Source organism: Eretmochelys imbricata, chromosome 1 (assembly GCF_965152235.1).
Source record: "Eretmochelys imbricata isolate rEreImb1 chromosome 1, rEreImb1.hap1, whole genome shotgun sequence".
Lineage (NCBI taxonomy): Eukaryota > Metazoa > Chordata > Testudines > Cheloniidae > Eretmochelys > Eretmochelys imbricata.
Window position 1 is genome coordinate 360,181,087 of NC_135572.1, and position 25,179 is coordinate 360,206,265.

At 52.8% G+C, this 25,179-nt stretch overlaps 1 protein-coding gene across 1 annotated transcript; it reads left to right on the plus strand.

Moving 5' to 3' along the window:
• Positions 1-2,804: 2,804 nt before the first annotated feature.
• Positions 2,805-23,444, plus strand: LOC144259255 (C-type lectin BpLec-like). Its single transcript, XM_077807452.1, has 7 exons — positions 2,805-2,906; positions 6,937-7,079; positions 9,670-9,749; positions 17,403-17,497; positions 18,290-18,430; positions 20,716-20,827; positions 23,377-23,444. Exons 1-7 carry the CDS (start codon positions 2,805-2,807, stop codon positions 23,442-23,444), a joined length of 741 nt encoding a protein of 246 aa, XP_077663578.1.
• Positions 23,445-25,179: the final 1,735 nt, after the last annotated feature.

Below are 25,179 nucleotides of genomic sequence, written 5' to 3' on the forward strand. Positions count from 1 at the left end.
GATCCCCCTACCCCCTGCTACCCCACCCTAGGTGGCAGTCTCCCCACTGTAGCCCAGGAGGCTGGGGTTAGCCTACCATCTGATCTCCTTCTTTGAGAAAGTAACAGATTTTTTAGATAAAGGAAACGCAGTGGATCTAATTTACTTAGATTTTAGTAAGGCGTTTGATACGGTGCCACATGGGGAATTATTAGTTAAATTGGATAAGATGGGCATCAATAGGAATATTGAAAGGTGGATAGGGAATTGGTTAAAGGGGAGACTACAACGGGTCCTACTGAAAGGTGAACTGTCAAGTTGGAGGGAGGTTACCAGTGGAGTTCCTCAGGGATCGGTTTTGGGACCAATCTTATTTAATCTTTTTATTACTGACCTGGGCACAAAAAGTGGGAGTGTGCTACTAAAGTTTGCAGATGATACAAAGCTGGGAGGTATTGCTAATTTAGAGAAGGACAGGGATACCCTACAGGAGGATCTGGATGACCTTGTAAACTGGAGTAATAGGAATAGGATGAAATTTAATAGTGAGAAGTGTAAGGTCATGCATTTAGGGATTAATAACAAGAATTTTAGTTATAAGCTAGGGACGCATCAACTAGAAGTAACGGAGGAGGAAAAGGACCTTGGAGTATTGGTTGATCATAGGATGACTATGAGCTGCCAATGTGATATGGCTGTGAAAAAAGCTAATGTCGTCTTGGGATGCATCAGGAGAGGTATTTCCAGTAGGGATAAGGAGGTTTTAGTACCGTTATATAAGGCACTGGTGAGACCTCACCTGGAGTACTGTGTGCAGTTCTGGTCTCCCATGTTTAAGAAGGATGAATTCAAACTGGAACAGGTACAGAGAAGGGCTACTAGGATGATCCGAGGAATGGAAAACTTGTCTTATGAAAGGAGACTCAGGGAGCTTGGCTTGTTTAGCCTAACTAAAAGAAGGCTGAGGGGAGATATGATTGCTCTCTATAAATATATCAGAGGGATAAATACCAGAGAGGGAGAGGAATTATTTAAACTCAGTACCAATGTGGACACAAGAACAAATGGATATAAACTGGCCACTAGGAAATTTAGATTAGAAATTAGACGAAGGTTTCTAACCATCAGAGGAGTGAAGTTTTGGAATAGCCTTCCGAGGGAAGTAGTGGGGGCAAAAGATCTATCTTGCTTTAAGATTAAACTCGATAAGTTTATGGAGGAGATGGTATGATGGGATAACATGGTTTTGGTAATTAAATATTCATGGTAAATAGGCCCAATGGCCTGTGATGGGTTTTAGATGGGGTAAGATCCAAGTTACCTGGGAAAGAATTTTCTGTAGTATCTGGCTGATGAATCTTGCCCATATGCTCAGGGTTTAGCTGATCGCCATATTTGGGGTCGGGAAGGAATTTTCCTCCAGGGCAGATTGGAAGAGGCCCTGGAGGTTTTTCGCCTTCCTCTGTAGCATGGGGCACGGGTCACTTGCTGGAGGATTCTCTGCTCCTTGAGGTCTTTAAACTACAATTTGAGGACTTCAATAGCACAGATATAGGTGTGAGGTTTTTTTTTGTAGGAGTGGTGGGTGAAATTCTGTGGCCTGCGTTGTGCAGGAGGTCAGACTAGATGATCATAATGGTCCCTTCTGACCTAAATATCTATGAATCTATGAATCTGCCGAAGCTAGGACAGTAGCCTATTCACTGGTCTGCCCTGCCTTAGGACTGGAGCCCTAGGCTGTTTGGTGCCCTGCCCTGCCTAAGTGACTAAACCATCCACTGCTCTGCCCCTACCTGAGGGCCAGAGCCTATAGACTGTTTGGGGTTTGGCACGTTAGGGCAGTTGGGACACTAGTACCAGGGTTGATAATTCTCCTGAGACTAGGCAGTGACCCCAACAGCATAGTGAGAAAGTGTGGCCCTCCTCCGACCCAGAATGGGAGGGATGACCACAAGACCACTACATACCACTACAGGGGGACACAGCACCACTCTGAGAAAGCAGGATGTTACATATAAAAAATAGGTCCTGTCAATAAAACTGATTTCAAATTCAGGTTTGGTAGATACAAGTAACTGTTTCTAGATATAATATACTTAGAGAGACTTGACACGGCTACAGCAACCCTGCATATAATATACTAAGACCTTTGTGAGGCCTTTGACTTAATACCATATGAAATTCTGATTTAAAAATTAGCACTATACAGTATCAATAGAGTTCCTGTTAAGTGGATTAGAACTGGCTAACTGACAGATCTCAGAAAGCAGTTGTCAATGCAAAACCATCACTGAATGGGGTTCCAGAGTGGTAGCCATGTTAGTCTGTATCAGCAAAAACAACGAGGCATCCTTTTGGCACCTTAGAGACTAACAAATTTATTTGGGCATAAGCTTTCGTGGGCTAAAACCGACTTCATCAGATGCATGGAGTGGAAAATACAGTAGCAGATATATGTACACAGTACATGAAAAGATGGGAGTTGCGTTACCAAGTGGGGGGTCAGTGCTAACGAGACAATTCAATTAACAGTAGAATACCAATGGAGGAAAAATCACTTTTGTAGTGGTAATGAGGGTGACCCATTTCAAACAGTTGACAAGAAGGTGTGAGTAACAGTAGGGGGGGAATTATTATGGGGAAATTACTTTTTGTAATGACTCATCCACTCCCAATCTTTATTCAGGCCTAATTTGATGGTGTCCAGTTTACAAATTAATTCCAGTTCTGCAGTTTCTGAATGGGGTGTTTCTATAAGAGTCTGCAGGGATCAGTACTAGGCACAAAGCTGTTCAACGTTTTCACCAATGATCTCGGAGTGAAACATGAAATCACAGCTGATAAAACTTGTGAATGACACGGAGATTGTCCGTGTGGTGAATATTGATGAGGACATGGCAGTCATACAAAATGATCTGGATTGTTTGGTAAGCTGGGCCCATTCAAACAAAATGGGTCAAATGCAAATTCATATATCTAGGTATAAGAACTGCCAGCCACACCTAAAGCATGTGGGCCTGTGTCCTGGAAAGCAGAGACTCTAAAGGGATTTAGGGGCCATAGCAGACAAGCAACTCAACTCAAGCTGTGGCAAAAGGGGCTAAGGCAACCCTTAGGTGTATAAACAGGGGAGTAGTGGGTAGAAGCAAGGAGAGTGTTTTACTCTCTATATGGCACTGGTGAGGCTGATATTGCAACCAGTCCTGTGTTCCGTATGTTTAAAAGGATGTTGAAAAATTGGAGAGGGTGCAGAAAAGTCATGGGCCCCACAGGCACACCCCCCTCTTACCCTCAGTGGCCCCTCTCTGCAGCTCCCAGCTGTTTCCTGCTGCCTCTCCCCATAGTCACAACTCCCAGCTTGTCAGCTCCAGCAGCTGCTGTGCGGGGAGGGGGCCCAGCCACACCATGTGACCAAGAGGGGACAGCAAACCCTGGCAAAAATCTGGGGGGAATGTGACCCCATGCGTCACCTCTAACTGGCTGCTTTATGGAAGATGTTTTAGCCAAACACAAGTTGTTGGGTTCAGTCTGGGGGTAGCTACATTAAGTCACCTGGTGTGTGATATACAAGAGTTCAGACTAGATGATTAGGTGATTATCTGGCCTCATATGCTATGAGTCTCTTGACCTTAGTAAGGTAGCTAAGCATCATTTGTGACAGGTTGTCATCCTTGGGATGCAGTCTGGGAGCTGTTGGAACCACTGTGCCCCCTAACAATTCAGCTGGGTTAGCCTTTCTTATGCTGCTCCGCTGATGATACACAGCCAGCCTCTCCAGGGACTGTTATCACCCAACATGACAGCAGGTGGTGCCATACACCCAACTGAGTTACCTGAGTGCTTTACCTAAGCCACTTATGGACAAACAGAAGACACCAGCCAATTTCCCAGCTCCCCAGCCTTGCACCCCTACTGGAGTATAGACCCAGAATTATACCGTCTTGCACTGCACAGGGATCTATTCGGTGGAAGCTTATTAATATAGTTTGCTCCCCCCTTGATGTGGGGAAGATATGCAGCAAGTCTATGTTAACCAAGCTGAGATTTTCCCATACACTTCACTCAAAACACATTGGTTAAGATAAAACATAAAACAAGTAGATAGATTAGATTTTAAGTGATACAAACAGATCAAAGCAGATTACCTAGCAAATAAACAAAAACGCACGCTACTCCTAATATACTAGATAGATGGGGTTTGAATTAGCAATAGTTCATCCTGACTGATGATACAAGCAAGCTTGCATATTCTTAAGGCACAAGCTGCATCAGCCTTGCAGCTTGGGTTCCCCTCCCCTATTTCAAGTCCTTTGTCTTCCAGAGCTTCTTTCAGGTGTTGAATCATGGGGGAATGAAGACAAATCATGATGTCACTCCCCACCTTATATACTGTCTCCATATGGCAGGAACCCTTTGTTTCAGCAAGCCAGGTTCCCAGCCCAGTTTATGGAAAAATACAGGTACCAAAATGGAGTTCAGTGTCATGTGGTCTGGTCACATGCCCTGGCATGTCTTGCTGAGTCATAGCAGCTGTTATCCACAGGCTGTCTGAAGCATTCCCAGGAAGGCTACGTTCTTCCATGGTCCATTGTTGATGGCCCATCAGCACTGTCTAGCTCGGGGTGGGCAAACTTGTTGGCCCCAGGGCCACGTGGGTGTTGTGAAATGGTACAAAGGGCCAGGTCAGGAAGGCTGTGCCTCCCAAAACAGCCTGGTCCCTGCTCCCTCCCACTTCCCACACCCTGACTGCCCCCCTCAGAGCCCTCAACCTATCCAACCCCCCCTGCTCTTTGTCCCCTGACTGCCCCCTGCTGGGACCCCCCCACCCCGACTGCCCCCCGGGACCCCGCCTCCAATCCAACTCCCCCCCTGCTCCCTGTCCCCTGACTGCCCCGACCCCTATCCACACCCCTGCCCCCTGACAGGCCCCCCAGGACCCCCACATCCAACCCCCCGTTCCCCATCCCCTGACAGCCCCCCCAAAACTCCACCCTGTCCAACCGCTCCCTGTCCCCTGACTGCCCCCCAGGATTCCCTGCCCCCTTACCAGGCCACTCAGAGCGGCAGGACAGGCTTATTGGAAAGCCTGGGAGGTGGGCAGGCACAAGCCATGCTGCCCGGCAGGAGCGCCAGAGTGCTCCCTGCACGGTGGCATGGCTGCAGGGGAGAGGCGGGGGCTAGCCTCCCCGGCTGGGAGCTCAGGGGCCGGGCAGGATGGTTCCACAGGCCGGATGTGGCCCTTGGGCCATAGTTTGCCCATCTCTGGTCTAGCTTCTTCATTGTTGAACCTGAAAGGCTCATTGTGGGTGTTATGCAGAGTAAGCTCATTTGAAATACAGACACATAGTCAATATTCATAACTTCAGATACAAAAATGATACATGCATGCAAATAGGATAATCACATATAGCAAATCATCACTTTTCCATAAACACCTCACAGGGCACATTTTGTACAAGATGCATCATAACTTTGTAATAATCAGATCATAATGATACCAGTATGATGAATATGGGGTATAGTGTCACATCATTATCCCCATTTTACAGCTGGTTTGGGAAAGCACAGAGCCTGGCACAGCTGGATGAAGGGCCCCGTGGTCTGGTGGCTGAAACATGGGTCTGCCATGTCGGAGATCAGGGTCCTGTTCCCAGGTCCACCCCGACCTTCCTGAACAATGTTTAGCGAGCTCTCTGGCTCCGTGCCTCTGCTACTGACAGTGTCTGTACAGGGCTGGGTAGGAGGAGCTTGTGGGCGGAGAGGCAATTTCACCCCAGAATTTCCTTTGCGAAGTAGCCCTGGCCAGTTTAGAAGTTGACAATGAAAATCTTCTGCAGATTCTTAGCTCCATAAGCGTCCCGGAAAGATAATTGTGTCAGGGGTTCAGATAATATCAGTTCCTTAAGTGGTTTACTGGTTCTGCCCTTTAAAACTTCCTCTTACCTAAATCAATGTCAGAAATGGACCCGTTTCAAAGTGCCTGGTGTAATGGGACCTGAGGGCAGCTGGAAGGGTGAAAGGGAAACATTAGCCACTTTGCAAACATTCCGAGGAAGCCTCCTTTAAATATCCTTTAATCTCCAAGTATTTATTGCCATGCAAACATCCAGAAGACGTGCTAGAATCGATGAGGAAGAGCCCTCAACTTTCAAAATCAGCAGGATCCCAATTTGCAAATTGTTCCAATGCTTTTCTTAGCTCCTCTTGGCTCCATCGTGACTTGGACTCCAAACCCCAAACTTGTTTGATTATCTAGACCTGGCCAGGGAGCGTTTGGGTCTTTCTGGAGGTTAAACCTCAGTTTCCAAATCACTGCAGAGCCCTGCAGGGCTGAAAAGGCATAACCCCGCCTGTAATAATGTCCATGATTATCATGAAAACAAACTGATCTGTGTTTGTTATGGTTTGTGATGACTGATTATACTTCCAGCCCCACCTCCCTGGGTCAGGGCAGCCAATCCCGCTGGCTCCTGAGGGAGCTGGGGACAAAGAAGTGGGGAGCACTTGCCTCTGGGCATGGCTGGGGCCAGCACCGGCTGAGCAGAGTCCAAGGAACCTGCTCCTGGCACTAACCCCCACCCCACCCTGTGCCCAGCTCAGGGCCCACCGCATTCTCCCCACCCCACCCCTGTCGGGCAGGGGCTCTGTCTTTCTTCTTTCGTGCCTCCTGCCAGCACGATTGGCTGCTCTCCTTGGCAGGCAGGCCCAGGCGGGGAGTGGGACACAGCCACTTCTCGCAGGGCTGAAGCTGACGCCTGAGAGAGCCCGGCTGGAGAGGTGCCAATGGCAGACCACGGTCTCTGCTTCCCCCTCAGGCCCCGCTGCTGGGGACAGAGGTCGAGGGAGACAGAGGGCAGGTGTGGCGGGAGAATGGAGCCCCTCTCTCTCCCCCCGGCAGGCCGAGCACAAATCTCGGGTGCAATTGACCCTGCATGCCCCCGCAGATGCCTCACCTAGGTTGTGACCAGCCAGACCTGCTGTCAGTCCCAGGAGGTGACCGTGGTGCTAGGCAGCCTTTGCCCTGCTAAGCTGGTCCCTCTGCCTTTTGTCGACAGCGGTTACACGCCAGTGGTTGGACACAAAGTTGGTGGCATCCTTTGGTTAGCTTTCTGCCACCCCCTTTGGCATTCCAGTCCAACACACAGGGGAAGACACAGAAGAGAGACGACAACCAGCGCTCACACTCAGAACAGAGATTGCAGCTTGGCGAATATACATCCAAAGCGTTCGTCACTTACTATAGAACTCATTGACGGCACAGACAGACTCCCTGGCTCCTCACCCAGGCTCCTGGCCCAGCCCTAATGAAGGTGGGTGGCCTTGGGGTGAGGGCAAAGTATTGTCAGGATCAGGCACTGGCTAAGGGATGGGAAACCCAGAACAGGGTTAACTGGGCAACGTTCACCATGACAGCAGGGCCTCAGGGTTCCCGACTAGGTCCTGTGTTGTTTCCTACATTTCTTAATGATCTGGAAAGGGGGGTGCGCAGCAAGGCAGGAAAACGTGCAGACAGCACAGAGTTATCGCGGTTAGTCAGGAGAAGAGACTCAATGTGCAGCTGTGGCCAAAAAAGCAAAGGCTGCTGGGATGCACGAGGGATGGGATGGAAAATACTACGGAAACATTACAGTGCTGCTCTGTAGATCAATGGCGTAGCCTCGTCTGGACGCTGTGCGCAGTCTGGGTCAGCCCCGAGGGTGGAGCAACGTCCACATGGAGAGAGATTGACAGATTACCTGACAGAGGTGACGCATGACAGGAGACATGCAAAATATACAGAATAACAACAGCTCTAGAGAAGGGAGATTGGGAATGTCTGTTCAGCCCGTCTCCTAACACAAGCACACGGGGACAGGCCAGTACTGAAAAGCACCAGAAAGGAAATACTTTTCTCACACAGCATGTAATTAGACTGTGGAACTCACTGCCACAGTATATTATTGAGGTCAATAGCTTAGCAGGGTTCAGAAAATGTCTCGATATTTACCTGGATAACAAGAACATGCAGAGTTCTAACAGTGAGGCTAAAACTATCCCAGAGCTCAGGCTGGCCTATAAACCCTCCTGCTTCAGGGCATGAGCTGGGTGCTGAGCATTGCGGGTCAGGCAGTGTCTTCACCAAAGCAGGTTATCTCCCATGAGGCAGCTGGTCCTGGCCATGGCCAGAGACAGGAGACTGGGCTACAGAGCCCCGGGATGGGAAAGAACCGGCTACAGCCTGGCCGAGGGAGACGGTAGAGATGTGGGGGGGAAGAAGTATAAGTAGGGGCATAGCGAGCAGATCGAGGGACGTGATCGTTCCCCTCTATTCGACATTGGTGAGGCCTCATCTGGAGTACTGTGTCCAGTTTTGGTCCCCACACTACAAGAAGGATGTGGATAAATTGGAGAGAGTCCAGCGAAGGGCAACAAAAATGATTAGGGGTCTAGAACACATGACTTATGAGGAGAGGCTGAGGGAGCTGGGATTGTTTAGTCTGCAGAAGAGAAGAATGAGGGGAGATTTGATAGCTGCTTTCAACTACCTGAAAGGGGGTTCCAAAGAGGATGGCTCTAGACTGTTCTCAGTGGTAGCAGATGACAGAACGAGGAGTAATGGTCTCAAGTTGCAGTGGGGGAGGTTTAGATTGGATATTAGGAAAAACTTTTTCACTAAGAGGGTGGTGAAACACTGGAATGCGTTACCTAGGGAGGTGGTAGAATCTCCTTCCTTAGAAGTTTTTAAGGTCAGGCTTGACAAAGCCCTGGCTGGGATGATTTAACTGGGAATTGGTCCTGCTTCGAGCAGGGGGTTGGACTAGATGACCTTCAGGGATCCCTTCCAACCCTGATATTCTATGATTCTATGATTGATTCTATGAAGGACTCAGGTTCCTGCAGAGGCCCAGGATGGGCCCGTTACCCAAAGCCTCTGCCTTTGATCTCACCCTAACAAAGGCTTCCTGATGGTCCCAGTTCAGCTGATGGGCGGGTCACAGAGTCTCTGTTTGCTCTGGGTTGGGATCCTTGTATTTGCCAGCTTGGCTGATTTGCATTTTCAGCATCCTGCCCCCCCTTTTCTCCCCCACACCACACCCCCAGTATGTCTATAAATACCCCTGGGAGAGAGCACCCTGTACAGGCTGAGCTCCGATCCTCATCGCTCCAGACCCGCCACCCAGACAGACAGACAGGTGAGTCCCTGCCCCTCCCGTCCCTCCTTCCTCCTCGCTGGGTGGCAGCCGAGCCCCGTGATGGGGCCTCATGGCCGGACTTGCTCTGGGTGAGTCCCTGGGGCCGTCTCTGCCCCACCCCTTCCCCCACAGCGCAGCCCCCGCACCCTGTCCCCCTGGGTTGGTGCTGAGCATCCTCTCCCTGGGGCTCCGCTCCCCATGCCTCTGCCCTGCCCTGCCTTGCCCTGCGTGGCTGGAGAGGAGGGGCAGGGAGAGTCGCAGGCTGATGGGCCCATGGGAACCAGCCCAGGGAGACGGGCCCCACACAGCTCCCCTGCCCCATGGGGGGCTGTGAGCCTGGACCCCTGGGGCTGGGGGCTGGGATCCCTCAGGACCCTTCCTGCCCAGCCAGTCCCCTTAGCAAACAGCCCAGCTCTGGAGCGCTTCCCCCTGGGAAATGCCCCATGGTGGGATGGGGTCACTCCCAGGGTGTCTCAGGCTCTCATGGCCCCATCTCCCTGGTGTGTTTTCCCCCCAGGGGAAGCGAGAACATAGGGCCAGTCACCTACTTCAGCCTCTGCCTCCTCAGCTGCCTGATCTTTAGCCCCTCGCTGGCAGGTGAGTCCCTGCCCGGCCCTTTGGGAATTTAATTAATTTCCCTCGTCTCTCCCAGAGCCACTGCCCGTCTCCTGCTGCTGGGGGTCACTGCCCCAGGGGGAGCCCAGCCCTGCAGCCCCCTCCCCAGGGAGTGGGTGAAAGAAGGTGGATGAAATGCCCCCCAGGGTCGGCTTTTCCCATGAGGGTTGGGTGGGGCCAGTCCCTGGGCAACGGGCGCTTAGCCCCCGTCAGCTACAGGCTCCCACCCTGCCCTCCCGTGGTCCCCTGCCACTGGCTGGATGTGTCCCCACGGGGTCCCTTTCCAAGGGCTGGTCATGGCTCTGCTCCAGCCCCGGCTTCTCCCTCATCCGGCCTCTGATCCCAGCTGGGCTGTCTCATTCTCAGCACATCATCTGTCCATCACGTCCTTCTCCTCTAGACTGTCCCATTCCCTACTCTTGCTGGGATACAACTCTACCCCTTCCCTCTGTGACCCTGACCCTGAGAATCATAGAAATGTAGAACTGGAGGGGACTTGAGAGATCATCTAGTCCAGTCCCCTGCACACCAGGCAGGACTTAATAATAACTAGACAATCTCTGACAGGTGTTTGTTTAACCTGCTCTTAAAAATCTCCAGTGATGGAGATTCCACAACCTCCCTGGACAATTTATTCTAGTGCTTAGCCACCCTGACAGTTAGGAAGTTTCCATTGCTTCTTGTCCTGTCCTCAGAGGTTAAGAAGAACAATTTGTCTCTCCCCTCCTTGTAGTAACCTTTTATGTACTTAAAAACTGTTCTCATGTCTCCTCTTAGTCTTCTCTTCTCCAGACTAAACAAATCCAATTTTTTCAATTTTCCCTCATAGATCGTGTTTTCTAAACCGTTACTCATATATGTTACTCTTCTCTAGACTTTCTCCAATTTGTCCACATCTTTCCTGAAATGTGGCCCCCAGAACTGGGCACAATGCTCCAGCTGAGACCTAATCAGCACGGAGCAGAGTGGGAGAATTACTTCTCATGTCTTGCTTATGACACTCCTGCTAATACATCCCAGAATGATGTTCCCTTTTTCTGCAACAGTATTATACTGTTGACTCAGATTTAGCTTGTGGTCCACTATGACCCCCAGATCCCTTCCTGCGGTACTCCTTCCTGGGCAGTCATTTCCCACTTTGTATGTGTGCAACTGATTGTTCCTTCCTAAGTGGAGTACTTTGCATTTGTCCTTATTGAATTTCATTCTGTTTTCTTCAGACCATTTCACCAGTTTGTCCAGATCATTTTGAATTTTAATTTTATCCTCCAAAGCACTTGCAACTCCTCCCAGCCTGGTACTGTCCACAAACTTTATAAGTGTACTCTGTATGCCATTGTCTAAACCACCAATGAAGATATGGAACAGAACTGGACCCAGAACTGATCCCTGTGGGACCCCACTCATTATGCTCTTCCAGCATGACTGTGAACCACTGATAACTACTCTCTGAGAATGGTTTTCCAGGCAGCTATGCACCCACCTTATAGTAGCTCCATTTAGATAGTATTTCCCTAGTTTGTTTATGCGAGACGGTATCAAAAGCTTTACTAAAGTCAAGATATAGCACATCTACCACTTGCTCCCATCCACAAGGCTTGTTACCGTGTCAAAGAAAGCTATCAGGTTGGTTTGACAGGATTTGTTCTTGACACATCCATGTTGACGAATACTTATCACCTTATTATCATCTAGGCGTTTGCAAATTGATTGCTTGATTATTTGCTCCATTATCTGTTGGGGCATTGAAGATAAATTGACTGGTCTGTAATTCCCTAGGTTGTCCTTATTTCCCTTTTTATAGATGGACACTAGATTTGCCCTCTTTCAGTCCTCTGGAATCTCTCTCATCCTCCATGAGTTTTCAAAGATAATCGCTAATGGCTCAGATATCTCCTCAGTCAGCTCCTTGAGTATTCTAGGAAGTATTTCATTAGGCCCATGCAACTTGAAGACATGTAACTTGTCTAAGTAATTTTGTTCTTTCCCCTTTTAGCCTCAGATCCTACCTCATTTTCACCAGTGTTCACTACGTTTTTTCAACATCTTTATTAATGATCTGGATGATGGGATGGATTGCACCCTCAGCAAGTTCACATATGACACTAAGATGAGGGGAGAGGTAGATACGCTGGAGGGTAGGGATAGGGTCCAGAGTGACCTAGACAAATTGGAGGATTGGGCCAAAAGAAATCTTCTGAGGTTCAATAAGGACAAGTGCAGAGTCCTGCACTTAGGGTATGTCTACATTACGAAATTAGGTTGAATTTATAGAAGTCAGTTTTTTAGAAATTGTTTTTATATAGTCGATTGTGTGTGTCCCCACACAAAATGCTCTAAATGCATTAACTCGGCGGAGCGCTTCCACAGTACCGAGGCTAGCGTCGACTTCCGGAGCGTTGCACTGTGGGCAGCTATCCCGCAGTTCCCACAGTCTCTGCCGCCCATTGGAATTCTGGGTTGAGATCCCAATGCCTGATGGGGCAAAAACATTGTCGCGGGTGGTTCTGGGTACATGTCATCAGGTCCCCCTTCCCTCCCTCCCTCCGTCCGTGAAAGCAATGGCAGACAATCATTTTGCGCCTTTTTTCCTGGTTTACCCATGCAGATGCCGTACCATGGCAAGCGTGGAGCCCGCTCAGCTCACCATCACCGTACGTCTCCTGGGTACTGGCAGACGTGGTACTGCATTGCTACCCAGCAGCAGCAACCCATTGCCTTGTGGCAGCAGATGGTGCAATAGGCCTGAAAACCATCGTCATCGTGTCCGAGGTGTTCCTGGCTGCCTTGGTAAGGTCGGTCAGGAGCGCCTGGGCAGACATGGGCGCATTGACTGAAACAGGAGTGACTCGACCAGGTCATTCTCTTTAGTCCTGCTGGCAGTCCTTTTGCACCATCTTCTGCCGATCAGCCAGGAGATGAGGATGGCTAGCAGTCCTATTACACCATCTGCTGCCAGCCAAAGATGCAAAAGATGGATGGAGTGGATCAAAACAAGAAATAGACCAGATTTGTTTTGTATTCGTTTGCTCCTACCTCCCTCCGTGAAATCAACGGCCGACAGTTGTTTCGGTGAGGTCTAGTCAGGGGCACCTTGAAAAGTTTAATGGAGATTCAGTCCTGCCTGAAATACCTCGGGGAGGGATAGTTCAGTGGATTGAGCATTGGATTGAGCACTGGCCTGCTCAACCCAGGGTTTTGAGTTCAGTCCTTGAGGGGGCCATTCTGTGTGACAGTTGTTTTTGTTTCTCCTGGATGTAAAGCCACCCCCTTTGTTGATTTTAATTCCCTGTAAGCCAACCCTGTAAGCCATGTCATCAGTCGCCCCTCCCTCCGTCAGAGCAACAGCAGACAATCGTTCCGCGCCTTTTTTCTGTGCAGACGCCATACCACAGCAAGCATGGAGCCCTCTCAGATCACTTGGGCAATTAGGAGCACATTAAACACCATGCGCATTATCCAGCAGTATATGCAGCACCAGAACCTGGCAAAGTGAAACCGGTAGAGTAGGTGACGTCAGTGCGGTGACGAGAGTGATGAGGACATGGACACAGACTTCTCTCAAAGCAGGGGCCCTGGCAATGTGGGCATCATGGTGCTAATGGGGCAGGTTCATGCTGTGGAACGCTGATTCCGGGCTCAGGAAACAAGCACAGACTGGTGGGACCACATAGTATTGCAGGTCTGAGATGATTCCCAGTGGCTGCGAAACTTTCGCATGCGTAAGGGCACTTTCATGGAACTTTGTGACTTGCTTTCCCCTGCCCTGAGGCACAAGAATACCAAGATGAGAGCAGCTCTCACAGTTGAGAAGCGAGTGGCAATAGCCCTCTGGAAGCTTGCAACGCCAGACAGCTACCGGTCAGTCAGGAATCAATTTGGAGTGGGCAAGTCTACTGTGGGGGCTGCTGTGATGGAAGTAGCCAACGCAATCAAAGATCGGCCAATATCAAGGGTAGTGACCCTGGGAAATGTGCAGGTCATAGTGGATGGCTTTGCTGCAATGGGATTCCCTAACTGTGGTGGGGCCATAGACGGAACCCATATCCCTATCTTGGGACCGGACTACCAGGGCAGTGAGTACATAAACCGCAAGAATGTTGTTTGAACGCCAGCAAACATACACTGCAATGCTTTGTTCTGCAATGATTCCCGACTACGTGCTACTGGCCTGGCGTGGTAAAGTGTCCTACCATGGTGGATGGAATAAGGCTGCCCTCCCCAGAAACCTTTTGCAAAGGCTTTGGGAGTACATTCAGGAGAGCTTTATGGAGACGTCTGTGGGGGATTTCTGCTCCATCCCCAGACACGTTAACAGACTTTTCCAGGAGCTGTACTGGCTGCGAATGCCAAGGAAAATTAATCATTAAACACGCTTGCTTTTAAACCATGTATAGTATTTTAAAAGGTAGACTCACCAGAGGTCTCTTCTCCACCTGGCGGGTCCGGGAGGTACCCTGGGGTGGGTTCGGGGGGTACTGGCTCCAGGTCCAGGGTGAGAAACAGTTCCTGGCAGTCGGGAAAACCAGCTTCTCCGCTGTCACGGAGTCCCTGGGCAATGCTCTGGAACTGCTCCCCATGAAGCCAGTCAGGACTTTGGGGCAGTCGCCTTCCTGGGAGCAGCCTGTCTTCAGGACACACAGCTTCCACCTTCCTGGGTCTGACCTCGGAGCATTCAGCATCCTCTGCCCCTCCGTGCACTTCCCACAGCGAGTCCGCTCAGGTGGGGTCCTGGGGAAGCCAGAGGGTCCTGCCCCCCAACTCCGCAGTCAGACGTGACTCTCAGCCAGCCAGTAAAACAGAGGTTTTATTAGACAACAGGAACATGGTCTAACACAGAGCTTGTAGGTGCAGAGAACAGGACCCCTCAGCTGGGTCCATTTTGGGGGGCAGTGAGCCAGACAACCACGTCTGCCCTTCACTCCATGTCTCCAGCCAGCCCCAAACTGAAACTCTCTCCAGCCCCTCCTCCTCTGGGCTTTGTCCCTTTCCCGGGCCAGGAGGTCACCGGATTCCTTTGTTCTCCAACCCTTTAGCTCTCACCTTGCAGGGGGGAAGGGCCAGGTCATCAGTTGCCAGGAAACAGGGTGTCGGCCATTCTCTGTGTCCAGACCCCTGCACACACCTGCACTCTGGGGCTCTGCAATGATCATAGACCCTTATCCCACCACCTAGATACTTAAGAACTGCCTCGGGGAAACTGAGGCACCCCCACACTATTCAGAGGAAACATTAAGTACAGTCCCACTTCGTCACATCCACTTGCTTGCTGTGAGCTATCTTCCTCATCCCCAAAACCTTCTTCCGTGTTGCCTCCATCTCCATTGAAGGAGTCAAACAACATGGTTGGGGTAGTGGTGGCTGAACCCCCTAAAATGGCATGCAGTTCATCATAGAAGCGGCATGTTTTGGGCTCTGACCCAGAGCAGCCATTTGCCTCTCTGGTTTTCTGGTAGGCTTGCCTCAGCTCCTTAAGTTTCACGCGGCACTGCTTGGGTCCCTGTTATGGCCTCTGTCCTTCATGCCCTGGGAGATTTTGACAAATGTTTTGGCATTTTAAAAACTGGAACGGAGTTCTGATAGCACGGATTCCTCTCCCCATACAGTGATCAGATCCCGTCCCTCCCGTTCGGTCCATGCTGGAGCTCTTTTGCAATTCTGGGACTCCATCATGGTCACCACTGCTGATGAGCTCTGCATGGTCACCTGCAGCTTGCCACACTGGCCAAACAGGAAATTGAAATTCAAAAGTTCGCAGGCCTTTTCCTGTCTACCTGGCCAGTGCATCTGAGTTGAGAGTGCTGTCCAGAGCGGTCACAATGGAGCACTCTGGGATAGCTCGCGGAGGCCAATACCATCTAATTGTGTCCACAGTACCCCAAATTCGACCTGGCAAGGCCGATTTCAGCGTTAATCCCCTTGTCAGGGGTGGAGTAAGGAAATCGATTTTAAGAGCCCTGTAAGTCGAAAAAAAGGGCTTTGTCATGTGGACGGGTGCAGGGTTAAACCGATTTAACGCTGCTAAATTCGACCTCAACTCCTAGTGTAGACCAGGGCTTAGAACTGAAGAATCCCATGTACTGCTACAGGGGACCGACTGGCTAAGCAGCAGTTCTGCAGAAAAGGACCTAGGGGTTACAGTGGACGAGAAGCTGGATATGAGTCAGCAGTGTGCCCTTGTTGCCCCTCTATTCGGTACTGGTGAAGCCACATATGGAGTACTGTGTCCAGTTTTGGGCCCCCCACTACAGAAAGGATGTGGACAAATTGGAGAGAGTCCAGCGGAGGGCAATGAAAATGATCAAGGGGCTGGGGCACATGACTTACGAGGAGAGGCTGAGGGAACTGGGGTTATTTAGTCTGCAGAAGAGAAGAGTGGCGGGGGATTTGATAGCAGCCTTCAACTACCTGAAGGGGGGTTCCAAAGGGGATGGAGCTAGGCTGTTCTCAGTGGTGGCAGAAGACAGAACAAGGAGCAATGGTCTCAAGTTGCAGTGAGGGAGGTCTAGGTTGGATATTAGGAAAAACTATTTCACTTGGAGGGAGGTGAAGCACTGGAAGGGGTTACCTAGGGAGGTGGTGCAATCTCCATCCTTAGAGGTTTTTAAGTCCCAGCTTGACAAAGCCCTGGCTGGGATGATTTATTTGGGGATTGGTCCTGCTTTGAGCAGGGGGATGGACTAGATGACCTCCTGAGGTCTCTTCCAACCCTAATCTTCTATGATTTTATCATTCTAAGTTAGATGTCTGATTGCTACTAAACTTTTTGGTGAAAACTGAAACAAAAGACACTAAGCCATTTCCACATTTTTTGTTCTTGTCTTTCCCCCCAACTGTGAAGAGAAATGCCTTCACGAGTGTTCCCCTCCCCTCTGCCCCAGCACCACAGATCCCTGCTATTTCTCCTTTTTATGCCCCAATTGCATCTCCTTAGGCACCTCTCTCTCCTTTCCTCCTCCTACAATCCCCCAGCTCCTTCCATCCAGTACTGGGCTCCTGCTCCCAATTTCCAATCTGATCCCAGTCTGTGCCAACCCCATTGCTCCCTCAGCTTCACCCCTTGCTCCTGGCTGTTCCCTTCATCTTCCTGCCCCTCCCCCTCCATTCCAGCTTCCCTGCCCCCACTGTCCCGCGTGGCCCAAAGGGAGAGGGGGAGAAGCTCAGGGTGGCAGGAATTCCCTCTGCCCAAGGGCTGCACCAGAATGCGGGCCACTGTGGCTGGCAGCTACATATTTCCCCCCTTCCCTTGGGCTGAGAGTCCAAGGGGCTCCCTGGGGCAGGGGCAAGGGCAGGGAAAAGCTATCAGTCACCCCATAATATGGGGGCTCCTTCCTTTCTCCAGGAAGCCATGGGAAAGGAGCCCACCTCCCATTCTGACCCAGAGGTCCTGCCCTGCTGGGATCCCTGCTCAGGGCTGGGTTCCTGGGCCCCCGTTCTGCCAGTGTGGGGTCTGGGCAAACCCAGCTTCTTCCTGCAGCCCCAGAGCCAGGAGGGTCCTGCCCGCCAGACACAGCCCCAAATGGGCTCCTGATGTTTTTCGTGCTAATGGGAAAGCCACGGCTGTGCCTCTGAAACAGCCTCTAACCGCGGTGTCCTGTCCCCACCACTGCCCCCCTCAATCCCCTCTCTCTGCAGGGGCACGAGATGTGACCTGTCCCGAGGGCTGGCTGCTCTTCCAAGGCAACTGCTATGGATACTTCTTCCAAGAGAAAACCTGGATAGAGGCTGAGGTGAGAGGCGGCGACGGGGGTGGAAGCAGCGGGGCTCAGGGGCGCTGGGCTGGAGCCGGAGGCTGCGGGGTTGGGGAGGGTTAGGCTCAGTATCAGAGTCAGTGAGTGGGGCTGGGCTGGGGAATCAGCTCTGGTGGGAGGGGTGGGAGCCCAGGGCTGGCACATTTCACACTGCCCCAGCCAGAGCCCCGGGAACAGGCTGTGAGGGATCAACCTGCCCTGGCCAGGCTGGGGAGTAGAATGCAATGTAAACGTAGCTCCTGGTGGGGCGCGATCTCCTCTGGACCCAACGCGCCTGTCCTGTGCTGTGTCTGCCAGGGATGGCCTGGGCCAAGTGGGGTCCCGGCTCCAGAGGGGCTGCTCCTTACTCGGTGTTACCAAAGCAGCTCCCTTGGCTCCGGGGGCAGGGCTGTGCTGAAGGTCTCCGGTTCCATCCCCATTGCTGGCTGGCAAGTGGCCAGGGAGTCACTGCCCGGACCTCATGGCGGGGCTGTGGCCCCGTGTAATGCTGGGGGGCCCTGGGTGCATGTGGATGTGACCATGGGGCTGGGAATTCCCTGTGCTCGTGCTCTGGAGGGGCTGGGGAAACTGTGGTTCCTGTCAGCCACATTCACAGGAGGGAGGCTTCTCCTATTGGTGCTGGGGGTGGGGAGAGGCGCCAACAGGGGGTCCTGTCCCCTCACAGCCCTTGCTGCCCGGGGGAGGCAGGGCCCCAGAACAGGGCTGGACTCGCTCCTGCTGCTCCCTGCAGTGGGGCTGGGGGGTAACTGGTTTTGTTTCTTCTTGGCCCAGGTTGAGTGCCGGCACCATGGGAACGGGGCCCATCTCGTCTCCATTCACAGTACTGGAGAAAATAATGTGTTGGCTCTTTATGTCAAGCGGTACCACAGAAGGAACAGTCCCGTCTGGATCGGACTGTTGGATCTTGAGGAGGTGAGTGCCCGGTGCCCGCTGGGCCCCTGGCAGCCCCCCCGTGCCCCGGGTTCTGTTTCTCTGCTCAGTGAGGTGGTTGTTTGGGGCGGGGGTGCTGCCAGAGCAGGATTTCCATTGGAAAGGGGTGAAAAGGGGCTGTAACCGTCTGGGTTTTCAGTCACCGGATCGATCCCCAGCGCCCGGGGCAGAGTATAAACTGCTGGTATTAATATTCACATTCGTTACACGAGCGCCCAGGGACCCCCACACCGGCCCGCTGTGCTCAGACCGTACACGCCCGGCACGAGAGTCAGCCCCAGCCCCACACGGACGAGACGTCTAGACGAGGGCTCGTGGAAAGGGGCAGCCACACGGGCAGGGCGAACAATGCCAGGGCAGCCGAGCCCTGGGAGTGCTGTCACTCTGGGTGTATTCGTCCTCAGGGTGGGCTTAGTGATGGGGGGGTCCCCTGGCCAGAGGCGCTTCAGCTCCAGGCCTGTAGCGGGATCCCCGGTGGGGCCCGATACCCACCCAACACAGGTTCAGGACAAGGCAGGTCCTGGGGCTGGCAGGAACGGGAAGGTGGCAGATACCCCCTAGCTACAGAGGCTTAATCGCTTACAGTTCAAAGTGGGCAACCGCGGTTCTTGTTTGGCCCCTGGGCCAGGCCAGTTGCGAGTCAGGGCTCTGCAGGCCAGTGCCGGGGGGAGGGGAGCAGCGGGGGGAAGCGCTCCAGTCCAGTCTCTAGCCCAGCAAAGAGGCTGGTTTCCAGGACAGGATCAATTAGTGTCTCTCCCTGGGGCCCTGCCCAGCTGCTGCTGCTTCCCCATGGACTCGGGGCAGGACGCCGGCAGGGATGCTGTGTATGGTCATGTGTGTGACGTGGGACTTGCATGAGGACAAATCTTCTATGTAATCCACACAGCCAGCTGCGGAGGCTGGACGGGCCGTTTCTGAGAGCTCTGGGCTGGTGGCACGTGGTGGGTGCGGCTGGCCCTGCTGCCCGGCGGGAAGCCGGAGAGCAATGCGCCGGTGGTACCGATGGGAGACGGGGGAGCTCTGTGGGCAGCACTGCTGGGCCTCACAGACGGTCCCTGCTGCAGCCGCTCCTGTCTGGACCAGAGCACGGGAGAGGCTGGTGCTTCGGGGGCAGCGTCTGAGCAGACTCCTGCACGAGGCTCCCTGCAGCCGACAGGCTGTCACCTGCTAAACACGCCCGGCTGCTCTTGGCCTCCTCACTTCTCACTGTGATCAAATGCCAGAGACAGAGACCTCCTGGCCCATGTCGCAGCCTGTCGCCCCTCGGGGCGTTAACAGAGCCTGGGGCAATGTCAGCACGGCCTCTGCCCCTCGGCAGCTCCCCCTGTGCAGCTCCCCCTGCGCCCACCCACTGAGGAGCTGCCTACCAAGGGACAGGGCCCCATACAAAAGCCTGGGGAATTAATAACAGGGAAAGGTCAGGGTAAGGAAGCCAGGACCAGGAGCAAGCTGAGGCGGCCAGGACTGAGCAGGAGCAAGGCTGGGAAACAAGCAGGAGCAGGACATGGAGCAGGGCTGGAGCAGGACAGGAGCACGAAGAGGAGCAGCAGCACAGGGAGGATCGCGGCCGTGGCATGAACACACTGAGCAGCCAGAGAGCTGCTGGGCTAAGAGCCGGCCAGCTGCCCTTCCTGCCCAGGCAGGTGGTGCAGTGAGTCCGGTGGCCTGCAGCCGGCTGGCTGCGCTGGTTGGGTTGCCAGGTGACTAATTCTGCTGCAGGCCCTGATCCCCTACAGTGCGAACCCCAGCTTCATCCAGCACCCCCGTCCCCCAGAACTAACTCCGTGATCTCTGCAGCGGGGAGCAGAGTAACTCTCCTGTGGATGGGCTTTGGGAGCGTCGTCGTGTTGGTCGGTGCACACGGGAGAGAACGGGTCAGCAGCGTGGGTCTGCGGGACAGCGCGTGGGATGACGCTGCCGTGGTTGCCTGTCGGGCTGGGCTGGAGATGGACGTGGAAGCTGAGGGCAGGTCGGGGTGCGCTCCCCTCGGCGAAGTGGGGATGGCAGGGGCAGGGGGTGCTGGAGACTCTCCCTTCACTTGCTATTTTCATGCTTCCGAGGGCTTGGGCTGGTCCTGGTGTAACTTCAGCTGCCAGTAAGTGTAGCCCTGGTTGTCAGCGCTGACATTTCACAGCAATGATCAGTGTCTCCAGTGTCACTGGGCAGCCTCTGCCCGTGCCCTTCCCCTGGCCCCTCGGCTCCGGGACATGTCTCTAGCTGTGTAATCTTGGGTTTTACAGGGGCTCTGCTCTCCTTTGTCTCTGCAGAATCAAAGCTGGAGATGGGCCGATAAATCCCTGGTCAGCTTCAGTTCTTGGGATATCAGGCAACCTGATAATCAGAACCTAAACGAGGCCTGTGTAGTGTTAGAAAGTCCAGGTAAGTCGGTGGATCAGACCCACATGCACTTACAAGGGGAACCCTGGCAGTTCTGTGACCACACAGGTCCTGAGATACTGATTCGAGTTGTCCGCAGCGCGCTCTGGGGTGCCGATCCCTGCTCGTCTCTCTTCCCTGCCCCATGCTGGGAGGGCAGTCAGGCGAGAACCCCTTGTCTGACCTGGTAAAACTCCTACTTACCAGATCCCCTGCGTCAGTTCACATCTCTGCTCCAGTGACAGGCAAGAGAGACGTGTGTGTACACACCCCCCCTGGCCCCAGAGGGGGACTCTGCTGAGCTGTTAAAGGGGGATGGCTCTGAGTCACTGTTGCACCCCTGCTCTGCAAACACTGATCCACACAATGATGTGGGCACCGAGCTGCATTTGGCCCCCTTGCGGGGTCGTGTTCCTCACAAGCATTTGCACACATGCCGGCTGCTTGTGAAAGTGCTGCACCATCTCGGAATGTTCACAGACTGAGCACGAATGAAGGTTCCCAAGGAAACTGGCACCGGGAGGGGATCGTTCGCAGAAGCTGCAGCCAGGGAGCAGACCCCGTGGCAGTAGCGTACGTGACCGAGGGCTCACGGCGCCAGTGGGGAGGGGAAGAAGTTCCAAATAGCCCAGACGGCGGCAGCGACTAGCCCAGTGGTTTTCAACCTTTTTGTATTGGTGACCCCTTCTGCACCGCAAGCCTCTCAGTGTGACCCCCGTTATACGTTCACAAGGAGAGGGGTCAGTTAATGTAATGGGGTTCGGGGCTGTCAGCCCCACAGAGCTGACAGCTCCCTGCCGCCATGTAACCACCTTGCAACCCCATAAGGGGTCCGGATCCCAAGTTTGAGAACCTCTGGACTGGCCAGTGTTAGTGGATAACGAGGGGTCGCTTTGCAGACAGGTTCTGAACAGGAGAGGAGCGAAATACACAATGAATCCCCTGCCTGGCCCTGATCACTGAGTGCTGTGTCCGCACGGGGCCTGCAGTGCCAGTGGGTGTGGGGAGTGAGGGGCAGGGTCGGGGCTCAGACCAATTCCATTTATCACTGGGACAGGCCTGGGCTTGCCATAAGCCGGGTGTGGTAGACAGTCACACGCTATAGTAACAAGCAGCCAATTGACCATTGGGCTCTGTAATAATTGATTAACGTTTTACTAAAACATTAATTCTTTATTACTTTCATAAACTATTCCTAAATTGCACCCATAAAATTATGTTAAAGGAACATGGAAGTCCCAAAGCCAAGGAAAGTGCCAGACTAAGGCTGCCTATGTAACCTTAACGGAGCCCCTGGTACGTGCGCGTCATGATACGGTCTTGAGTTACAGGCCCCCCTGTCTGTGAGGCCTGATGCCAGCAGATGGGCACAGCCAGGGCCGCAGTCACTGGACGGGGCTAGAGTCAAACAGCAGCAGAAACCCGCACCCACGAGGAGCAGTAGCACATGGACCAGGCGTCTCCCCTTTCACGCTGAGCCTCGGCATCTCTTTCCAGTGTTATGCAGACAAAACCACACAGGATTGTTTCAGGGGACAAGACAAGATGTCACGTTTATTATAACACAATTTGATCTATAACCACTAGCTAATAGCTAACACTTTTACACACACACACACACACACACACACCCCCAAATGTTCTGCAGCTGCTGAATAGCTACCAGTCCTGAATGTAGCTTGGGCTCGTGGCGGCTAACTGGCCAGGAAAGCCGGGCACAAGGGAGGGCTGGGTCTCTATTGGGCATGCACCGATGCCCTTCCATGTTGGCAGCAGAATGTTACCCTCCAAAGTCTTCCATCTCCCCCATCCTTTTCGTAGGCTTTAGTTTGAATCCAGAATCTATCGGTCTTGCTGTGTCACTCTGCCTCTGGGTCCGGTGTGACTGATCCCCTGTCAACTGCAGACATGACTTGCAGCCTAGGACCTGGCTTTGATGTTTCTTCAATTGTACCTTTGTTCTTTTCTTTTGAGGGTGGACTCCTCTTCCTTTGTCAGGGCTGTTGTCTGCATCTTCAGCCGTTGGGTGTTTACACTTTCTTTCATCAGGACAGGCTGGGGCTGGAGGTTGATTCCATCATCCGTACATACCTCATTCCCACATCTAAACTACACTAATCAGATTACAGCAGGGTTTTGCAAAAATGGAGTGAGCATTTTAAAATGGAGTTTGGGGCAAGTTAAAGGAATGACAAACAGTGAGCAGAAGCTACAATGTTGAAGCAGTGCAAATTTCAGTGATTTAAGAAGCAATTGGATTGAAAGTGAAACTCAATTAGCCAGTTATTGGGGTAACCAATTAGCCAGTTATTGGGGTATGAATGAATGTTGTTTAATTCATAAACTTTGCTTATGAAGTTATATGAGTAAAGTGAACAATTAAAAACAATTTCATTGATCAGTTCTACAGCAGGATGGGGCTGCCCCAATCTGTGCACAGGAGCTGGGATCTTCTCCGAGGGGCATGGAATGGGGCAGGGTTGGGGTCACTGTACGAGCAGAAATGGCCCACCCTGCCCCACCCCATGGGTCATTTCTGTTTTTCTTTCTAGGTTTTCAGAAATGGCATGATTATCCCTGTGAACACAGACACTCTTTCATTTGTAAGCGCAAACCCTAGGGGAGGCAGCTTGCCTGCACCTGGGGATTCGGTCCCTCTGGCTGCCCTGGGGGACCAGGTCCTGTGTCCCCGGCTGCAAAGCACCTTTGGCAAAGCATCGCTGTGTTATGCTGTGTCACTCCCACTCTGCTGTGCCCCCTTCTCTCTCTGTCGCACCTGTGCTCTGCTCTTCTCAGCAATCTCAGCACAGTGACGTGATAATAAACTTTCCCTGGAGCATTCAGCTCAGTGTGTGTCTCCTTCCTCCTGTTCCTGATCCTGGCCTGGCCACTTCCATGTGTCGCCTGGCTCCAGAGCTAGGGCTTCAGGGGCAGGAAAGGGAATGAATTAAGAATGAGGAGGGCCTGGCCTTCTGGTGAAAACATCGCTACCCCTGAGACACGGCCCATTCATCCTGCTCCCCGCTCCCCCCCCTGCCCCCGGGGGCTCATCCCTTCTGTCCTGTTTTGGGGGTAAAAGAGAAGACGTTAGTGGAGATGGGCTGGAGCTGGAATTGCTCCTGTTCAAGTTTGGTTTGATCCCAGGTGGCGTTCGGAGTTGCCAGTGGCACTTGGGATGGTGTTTTAGGCCCACTCTGGTCAGGATGTTTTCAGGATGAGGATGACGAAGGCCAGGAGACGGTGCGGGCAGCAGCTTTGATGAGAAGGCTGGCATCGGTGCCTTTGTCTGCGTCCCCGGGATTCCTGCTGAAGTGTCTTTGTGGATAGCAGAGTCACTGGTCCGTCCGCCCGGCATTTTAAAGCCTGTGGAGAGAGCAGGAATACAGAACCGAAAAGACGGAGTCAGGACTCCAGGGTTCCAGTCCCAGCTCTGCCGGAGGCCTCTGCGTGACCTGGGGAACATCCCTTCCCCTCTCCCCTGCCATATTTATCTCTGTCCCTGACTGACGGGGGCCTCCTCTGCCCCCAGCCTTCATACAGCCTCTCTCAGAGCGTCCCCTTATTGTGCTGGCCCCAGGTCTTTCCTCCAGGAAAAGGGGCTCTCCTGATTCAATCCCATTCAAATAGCAGCTAGAATAGTCACCAAACTGGCAAACCAAGTTTGTTCGATTTCAGCTTTAAAACCTAACTGGCCTCCTGGCAAAGCCACAAACATGAGGCCTGTTCGGGGTACCAGAGGTAGGGGACCCCCACAGTACAGCTCCTTTCAAGGAATCCATTGGTTTAGCACAAGCTGGACAAACTCAGCCCTGTGTATGTGAGCGGGATCTGAATGGGCTCCCCTCTGCCCTTTGGGGATGAGCTGGGGGAGCAGACCTCAGGAGCAGACCGTATCTGACATGCCTGGGCTGCCTGGGTGCTCGGCAGACAGACCTGCTTTACCACAGTGCTCAGCTGGGCTGTTCCGGGTTAGTCTGGGACGCGGGGTGTGAAATGTTGTTATCCTCATTGTACGAATCCAAGGCGGCAGAACCGTACTCACCCTGCCTGATCGACCCTCACGCGCTGGGCGGGGCGAGTGACCCCAATCCAGGACGAGCCCGAGGGGGTGGGGCCAGGTGTTCTCTCCTGCCGGGGCTGGGGACTCTGTTTAAAGACAACGTGATCAAAGACAACACAGAATGCAGCAGCAGGGGGGTCCCCCACTCCCCAGGGAACGCACTAAGCGCCGGGCTAATTGGCAGAGCCTCAGAACTCAGCGTCGCAGCTCGAGGCAGAAGCGGGAAACAGCAAATGGGGCAGAGCCAGGGACGAGCCCACGGCAAAGGGGCCGGGACAGAGACAGCAGCGACAGT

Bases quoted from the DNA above. Each gene is read 5' to 3' on its own strand.
- LOC144259255 (XM_077807452.1), top strand. From the start codon at position 2,805: ATGAAATCACAGCTGATAAAACTTGTGAATGACACGGAGATTGTCCGT. The intron at 2,907-6,936 runs GTAAGCTGGGCC...TGCCTCACCTAG, and splicing joins AAAATGATCTGGATTGTTTG to GTTGTGACCAGCCAGACCTG. The intron at 17,498-18,289 runs GTGAGAGGCGGC...TTCTTGGCCCAG, and splicing joins AAACCTGGATAGAGGCTGAG to GTTGAGTGCCGGCACCATGG.